The sequence below is a fragment of the Trichomonas vaginalis genome, chromosome V (genome assembly GCF_026262505.1).
Source record: "Trichomonas vaginalis G3 chromosome V, whole genome shotgun sequence".
NCBI classification, from domain to species: domain Eukaryota; phylum Parabasalia; order Trichomonadida; family Trichomonadidae; genus Trichomonas; species Trichomonas vaginalis.
Genome location: NC_067207.1, coordinates 6,082,842 through 6,091,154, shown reverse-complemented (window position 1 = coordinate 6,091,154; position 8,313 = coordinate 6,082,842). Strand labels below are relative to the sequence as shown.

The following is an 8,313-nucleotide window of genomic DNA, read 5'->3' as shown; positions in this document are numbered from 1 at the left end:
TAAAAATAATTAAATATATGTGTTTATTCGTATTACAACCGTAGTAAGTCGATTCTTCCTTTCTTCTACTGAGATTTGAATTTGATTTCGAATTGTAAAAAGATTCAAAGGGAAAATACTAGCGGATAAAAACTACCTCCATGAAAGGGTCATAATGGAGTTAAGTTGTATTTTTTGATATTTTTTGCTTTTCGAGCCTAAATAGGTAGCCAAGATAATGCCTAAAAATAAGGTTCTAAATTCTGAAGTTTACATGATCCTCTCGTGTGCACCCTTAACTTCCAAATATTTTTCCTATTCCATTTACTTACCAAAATTTTTGATAAAATTTGAAAATTTAACTGTTGATTTTGACAAGCCGTCCGTTTTTCCCACCAAAAATTGAATTGAAAAAACGGATTGTTTATTCAAATCATTATTACAAGATGTCCACTCAAGACTATGACTATCTCTTCAAAGTGATAATTATTGGTGACTCCGGGGTTGGTAAGAGTAACATTCTCTTAAGATATACCGATGATTTATTCTCAAATCAATTCATCTCAACAATCGGGGTTGATTTCAGAATTCATACCATTGATGTTGATGACAAGAAAGTGAAGATGCAAATATGGGATACAGCAGGCCAAGAAAGATTTCTTGCAATCACAAGATCATATTTTGGATATTCACATGTTGCTTTGATTGTCTACGATAAAACAAATAAGGAAAGCTTTGATAAAGTCAGCTTTTGGATGAATGAACTTGATCAAAAATGTGATAAAAACCTTCTCAGGGTTATTGTTGGCAATAAAGCAGATCTCAAGGAACTTGAGTATATCACTGAAGAACAAGGAAAGAGCCTAGCAAATCAATATGGTTGCTTATTCGCTGAAACAAGTGCAAAAGAGGATATAGGAATTGACGAAGTCTTCCTTCTTTGTGCACAAACTCTTGTTAAACGAGGAATTAATAGTAATCCACTTCCAATCCAACCTGTCTCCCTACCACAAGGCCAAAAGGTTGGAACTTGCTGCTAATCAGCAAAAGATTTAATAAATTTTCTATCATTCAATATTTTGATCTTTCTATAAGGAATTGTGAGATGTGATATATTAACATTAAATAAGTACACCACAGCTAACATTTCCTCCTCTAAATATGAGAAACTTCCTATGATCTGTTCAAAATTGAATCATTTCTTTTTTCAGCTTTTAGAGGGGAAATTAGATGGCGGGTTATATAAGCATAGCACATTTATCTCATTCTCAAGTTCTCACGAGAAAATTCAAAAATATCATTTACTGAATTTTTTGCACTATTTAAGATTTGGGGGCTTTGAAGTTCTGACTCTAGATCAGTTCTTCATAATCTCCAATTTCATCTTACACTTTCATATCCATAGCTCTGATTTACCCAGGAAAATTTACACTAATGATTTTGGAAAAAGTGCCAATGTAAAAAAAAATTATGAATGATGAAAAGAAGCGATTTGCAACATCAATTAAGAGGCTCATTGATGATAGAGTTTATAAGTGTTGTAAACAGAAATTCATCAAAAGTGACACCTCAGAAAAGCTAAAATATTGAATTTTTGGAACTTTTGATAGAGCACGTTTTTAAATATTAATTAAAGTAAATGTATATTTTGTAAAGATTCTTTTTAATAAAAAATTTTGAAGAAGAACACAAAATCTTCTGAAAAATAATATCACATAAACTCATATTATTTTCTAATATATAACTATTTTATATAAAAATCAAATTCAATGATCTTAAAAGCGAAGGATAAACCTCAAAATTTACGAATATAATGAGTGGGAATATAATGCTTATCTATCATAAAACCATATGAAATATTAATTTTTGCTTTACGCCTAATTTTTGACGACAATTAGCAAAAAATGTTAAATGTTAACACTCAGTCCATTTGAATATGAAAAATAAAATTGACTTTGATTAAATGTTTTTATTTATCATGCAATTCTTCTTGCGACTAAAGATTTGAATAAAATTTCAAAAAATAAGATAGCTTAAAAAATAATATACGGTAGTGTTTACTAATAGATGAATAGTATATAAATTCTATTAAAATGGATTTGATCCAAAAAAATATATAAAATTTGATCATAAATAAAATCGTTTTAAATTACTTCTTCATTTAAATTATAACAATTATTTTTGGTTTTATATTTTTTGGATCAAATCCATTTTAATAGAATTTATATACTATTCATCTATTAGTAAACACTACCGTATATTATTTTTTAAGCTATCTTATTTTTTGAACTTTTATTCAAATCTTTGGTCGCAAGAAGAATTGCATGATAAATAAAAACATTTAATCAAAGTCAATTTTATTTTTCATATTCAAATGGACTGAGTGTTAACATTTAACATTTTTTGCTAATTGTCGTCAAAAATTAGGCGTAAAGCAAAAATTAATATTTCATATGGTTTTATGATAGATAAGCATTATATTCCCACTCATTATATTCGTAAATTTTGAGGTTTATCCTTCGCTTTTAAGATCATTGAATTTGATTTTTATATAAAATAGTTATATATTAGAAAATAATATGAGTTTATGTGATATTATTTTTCAGAAGATTTCATTCTATATGCCTATGAAAAGTACTCTCAAAACTAACTTTTTCTTAATTATAATTAAATCTAGAATCTTGTATTATGCTTAGTATTATTTCATTTTTCTCATTCAATTTAGAATTTACAAATGTCAAAAAATTGAGAGCTGTCACTTTTGATGAATTTCTGTTTATTACATAAGGATAAATTATTAAGCAAATATTCAATATCAACAAATGAAATGCACGACGTATTAAATAGATTGAACGAAGACTTTAATAATAATTCTTATTATGAAGAGCTATTTAAAAAAAATTATTCAATTTCCTCAAATTCTTAAACTAACACTATTTTTTTTAACATAAATAAATTATACTAACTCACTATTTGTATGATATAATATTTTATAACTCAGCATAGAATTCCTAAATAGAGACTTATTGAAAAAATGTGATATGGGCTAAGTTCTTTAATATGGTAATGAGTTCTCAAACAAACATTTTCATCTAATGAAAGAAGAATATTTGGGTCTTTTTCAGCAACTTTTGTGTTTGAATATATAATATTACCATATATCTTTGATTCACTTTCAATATACATGTCAGAAATAATAATCTTGACTGAATATGAGCATCTAATAATATAACTGCATGAATTATCTTTAAAAACGCAATTCTGAAAAGTGACATTGCCCGATGTCTGTTCGTTATTATATATTGAATCTGGTGATTTGTTGTTAATAAAGTTTATATTTTGATAAAAAGAACAATTGTTGCAACGTGAATTTGAAAATAGCTTCGATCCTACACCATTTATTATATTACGATAATTAGAAAATTTTTGATTACAAATTAGAAGTCACACCTGCATACTCATTGCATTTGCAATTTCTTTGGTTATTATTATTTATGAAAGCATTTCCTCTACTTTGGCCAATTCCGAAATTATATAAATTAATATCAAATCCTATATCATGAAAGGTAGTAAAATTACAATGATTTAATCCGTTAAAGGAAACGGTAGATCCGTATGCTTAAAGATTTGTAATAGCAATTTCGGATTGGATGACACTCCCTCGTTCTCGCCAATAGAATGAGCCGCCATTTAGATTTGGAAAATTTGTGTAACATGATCGGAAAGTAGTGTCATTAATGAATATACGCATGTAATCGGTTGTATCAAGGAATCTAATACCTCCTTGTGGATAGAGTTCGGCATAAATACATCTTCCGATGAAGTACGAATTTGCAACTCCTTTAAAAAAAGGACCAAATCCATTTTCTCTGAAGCGACTGATATATGATTCATCACCAAAGAATTCTCTCCATGTAACATCTTGATGTACGAGTAAATATATTTTCGATCACTTTTGTTTTTTCTTTGGAATAATCTGACTTTTGAATACATCAATTTTATAACAATAAGGTTATTTTTGAAATTTATATAAATTAAAAATGACAACATATTTTTATCTATTCCATTTAGGGTAATAATACATTTCACTTTCAACCTTCGTTCGCATAATCTAATAATCAAGGTGACCTACGAAAGTGTGGCATCTTCAGATAGGAGATGGATAGAATCAAACTGATTGCATATTGTTTTATATATTTATTCGTAAATGATCTAATTTTTTTTGGTGATGTGTTGTTAAGGCTGCACTTACGCCCATCTGGCTTTAATTTGAATTGAATGCCATGTCATCAGGGCGTAAGTGCACCCTTAATAAAATTTATATTCTGAAAAAAACTCTGTTGTAATAAATTTTTGCCGTCTGTTGTTCGTTTCTTCATTTTTACTTTATTGAAACTTGTTCTCTTCTGTGAGTATACATCAGTCACTGTATTTTGCGTTTTCATGATTGTTTCGGGTGTTGTTTATGTAGTAATTTGGTATTGATTTTCGATGCTTCCGAAAACAGTAGAATCATGACAGTTATCACACGTTAGTCCAGCGTTATTAGTGCATAAAAACAGAGAACTAACTTGAGTCCTAGTTGGTATGATGTTTATGAAACATTAACAACATGAACTCTGAATTAAAACCTCTAATAATGTTTTTTGTTATACTACATAAAATTTTCCCAAAGAATTAATAAGGTCGATGAAAAAATGAGCGTTTTTAAAAAACCGCCGTTTGAGAGGAAAATTGAGAGCCCCGATGTATACTTTTTGACATTGTCAAAAACTTTGAAAGGACAAAAAAATTTTAGTGTCAGAAAGTTTACAAATGTATACTTTCTGACAAACAGACTCTCAGAAAGTACTCAAACTGCGGTTTTTAATTTCCGCACTTTTTTTGGCGACCTTAGTCCAAAAATAAGTATATTTCAAATGAAGCATCCAAATTTTGCAGAATTATTGATTGTTACTCTTTGGGTATATATTCCCATTTTGTAGGATTAATATCATAAAATACCACACATTGATTTGAAATGTAAAATAAATTCATATAATCTTCACAAATCCCAATCAATTTAAATATATTTTATAAAAATGAGAGAAATGAATAGTTATTAATATTTTATTTGTGAATATTATGGAATAAACCAATAAGATGTAGAGGATTCAATTGATATGTTTTTCCTTGATTTATGATTCTTATATGGAATAACATTCATTTCAATAGAAATGAAATCAATTAAATCATTTGTCATTGGATCTGTAATATTAGCTGTGTCATATAAATAAACAATAACGCTATTTTCACCAAAAAATGTCTTACATTTTTCTGAGAAAATTGTTTGACCGGTTATATATATATAATTTGCTTCTGTTGTGGATATTTTCGGACTTTGAATGACCAAAAATTTTCCTTAATTGCTGCTTTTATAACTACTCAGCATGCAAATCCTAGGTAGATACTTATAGAAAATATGTTATAAGGGCTTAGTTCTTTAATATTGTAGTGAGTTCTCAAACAAACATTTTCATCTAATGAAAGAAGAATATTTGGGTCTTCTTCAGCAACTTTTGTGTTTGAATATATAATATTACCATATATCTTTGATTCACTTTCAATATACATGTCAGAAATAATAGTGTTGACTGAATGTGAGCATTTAATAATGACTTTACATGTATTATCTTTAAAAACGCAATTTTGAAAAGTGACATTGCCTGATATCTGGCCGTTATTATATATTGAATCTGGCGATGTGTTGTTAATAAAATTTATATTTTGATAAAAAGAACAATTGTTGCAATATAAATTTATAAATAGAAACGATCCAAAACCATTTATTATATTACGATAATTAGAAAATTTTTGATAGCAAGTAGTATAAGCATTTGAAGTTACACCTGCATTATCTCTGCATTGGCAATTTGTTAGGTTATTATTATTTATGAAAACATTTCCTCTACTTTGGCCAATTCCGAAATTATATAAATTAATATCAATTCCTATATCATGAAAGGTAGTAAAATTACAATGATTTAATCCGTTAAAGGAAACGGTAGTTCCGTATGCTTGACCAGAGCCAGAACACCAAGATTTGTAATAGCAATTTCGACATTGGATGACACTCCCTCGAGCTCGCCAATAGAATGAGCCACCACTAAGTCCTTCATATTTCGTATAACATGATCGGAAAGTAGTGTCATTAATGAAAATACGCATGTTATCGGTTGTATCAAGGAATCTAATACCTCCTTGTGGATAGAGTTCTGTATAAATGCATCTTCTGATGAAGTACGAATTTGCAACTCCTTTGGAAAATGGACCAAATCCATTTTTTCTGAAGAGACTGATATATGTTTCATCACCAAAGTATTCATCCCATGTCACTTCTTGATCTACAAAAATATTTTTGGACACACCACTTTGAAAACCGTATTCTATTCAATTGGAATAAGGTTATTCTGAAAACAATTCAATTATAACTACAGTCTCAATCACAACGCAAGATTTAGCGATAATATTGTCATTTAAAGTATAACTCAATTATGAACTACTGTTTTCTGCAGAAAAACTCCTGAATTTGAATTAATTTTGGCGTTAGTATTCTATGTATATTCGTCATACTACATTATTCTTGCAAAGAATAAATAGTCCAAAAGTAAACATATTTCGAGTGAATCTTAAGTTTTTACTCGTTAATTAACGGCATTACACAGCTCTATGCTTGTTACTACAAGCGTTATTTGAAATGATTGCTTATTTACTAGCATTGTAAGTATTATCATAAAGATTTTAAGATACAAAATTACATTGCGATCATTGTTCTAATCATTGTTCAAATGCATAATCGCCAATATATGTTAGACTTTTTGGGAATGCAATGCTTGTTAGATTTGAACATCTTTCAAATGCATAATCGCCAATATATGTTAGACTTTTTGGGAACGAAATGCTTGTTAGATTTGAACATCTTTCAAATGCATAATCGCCAATATATGTTAGACTTTTTGGGAACGAAATGCTTGTTAGATTTGAACATCTTTCAAATGCATAATCGCCAATATATGTTAGACTTTTTGGGAATGCAATGCTTGTTAATGATAAACAACGAGAGAACGTAGAATCCCTTATTATTGAAATATTGTTATGAAGTTTAATTGATGAAATATTTCCAGAATTAAAACAATAATCGGAAATATTTTTAACAAAGCTAGGAACAACGTATTCGCTTGAATATGTTCCAATGACATATTCTAGTGTTGAGTTATCTGGCCCTGAAAAGAGTGATTTAGAATCTGTTTTAAAGATTGTATTTCCTGGATCAACTGATATTCTTTCTAATGGACATTTCTCAAATGCTAGAGAATAAACTTTTATAACTGATTTTGGTATGAAAATTGAAGTGAGTGGAGATGAGTAAAAGCAATATTCTTCAAATTCTACTAAGTGAGAATTTGGGAAATATTTATTGATGCTATTCCGCTTTCAGCAAACGGTAGGAATATTAAATGAACAACAGAATCTGGTAAATCAGTGATTTTCTATACTTGAAATATTTGGGGGCAATATTATTGATTTCAGTTTGTAACATCCAAAAAAGAGTGATCCATTCAAAAAATAAAGCAATTTGCATTGGCTTAGATTTGCAAACAATAAATTAGTATTATGAAAACTAAAATTATGTATGCTAACGATTTGACTATTTTCTTCGAAATTAAGTGACGTTATATTTTCTTTGCAGTTTTGAAACGCGTAATTAGATTCGCCTTTACTATATATTTCAGTAACAGTTTGAAGAATAATAACATCTCCTGCATAGTCCTTTGTACATCCAATAATTGTTTGATTAGTTCCATCCTTGTATTGAATGAAACCAGAGTTTGAACTAGAGATTTGAAATACTAAATAGCAAAACATGCTCAAATATTATTATTAAATACATAATCCCAATAACCCAATGTTTATTAAAAATTGAGATTTTATTTCTGGTATTCAAAGAATATATGCTTTATTCATTATGAAATAAAGTCTAAAATGATGTTTTCTAAATTGTGCAATAAGACATAATGTGTTTTTATGGATTGAATAAATCAATTAGGAATTAAATATGAACGGCATGATATCTATTGGCGCATAAGTTTAATAATGGCTAGTGAACTGTATTAAGATTGATTTTACGCTCTCAGAACTTGAAATATTTCTGATTTTCCCCAACAAATATTCGGACATTTTAAATTTCAATACAAAACGATTAATTTTAAATAAAGCTTGATTTTCGAAAAAATTCTTGCATTTTTAAAGTATTTTAAAAGCTGAAAATTAAATCTGTAGTTTTGTTTATATGAA

At 28.3% G+C, this 8,313-nt stretch overlaps 2 protein-coding genes across 2 annotated transcripts, besides 8 other annotated features; one reads left to right on the top strand and one right to left on the bottom strand.

The window, feature by feature from the left end:
• Window positions 1-274: part of a mobile genetic element that runs on past the window's edge.
• Window positions 275-425: 151 nt separating this feature from the next.
• TVAGG3_0286770 (Rab5b GTPase) lies at window positions 426-1,019 on the top strand (the record flags this gene model as incomplete). The annotated part of the gene is made up of 1 exon (XM_001583735.2): window positions 426-1,019. One exon carries the CDS (start codon window positions 426-428, stop codon window positions 1,017-1,019), a length of 594 nt encoding a protein of 197 aa, XP_001583785.1.
• A 37-nt stretch (window positions 1,020-1,056) lies between these two features.
• Window positions 1,057-1,274: a mobile genetic element.
• Window positions 1,275-1,515: 241 nt separating this feature from the next.
• Window positions 1,516-1,553: a mobile genetic element.
• Window positions 1,516-1,553: a terminal%2Cinverted (terminal inverted repeat of Banshee-A3 transposon ID:TVAGG3_0286750).
• Window positions 1,554-2,724: 1,171 nt separating this feature from the next.
• Window positions 2,725-2,761: a mobile genetic element.
• Window positions 2,725-2,761: a terminal%2Cinverted (terminal inverted repeat of Banshee-A3 transposon ID:TVAGG3_0286740).
• Window positions 2,762-4,219: 1,458 nt separating this feature from the next.
• Window positions 4,220-4,240: a mobile genetic element.
• Window positions 4,220-4,240: a terminal%2Cinverted (terminal inverted repeat of Kolobok-N2_TV transposon ID:TVAGG3_0286730).
• Window positions 4,241-4,950: 710 nt separating this feature from the next.
• Window positions 4,951-8,177, bottom strand: TVAGG3_0286720 (uncharacterized protein; the record flags this gene model as incomplete). Its single annotated transcript, XM_051229018.1, has 1 exon — window positions 6,003-6,299. The coding sequence occupies one exon, from the start codon at window positions 6,297-6,299 to the stop codon at window positions 6,003-6,005; it is 297 nt and encodes a 98-aa protein (XP_051098748.1).
• Window positions 8,178-8,313: the final 136 nt, after the last annotated feature.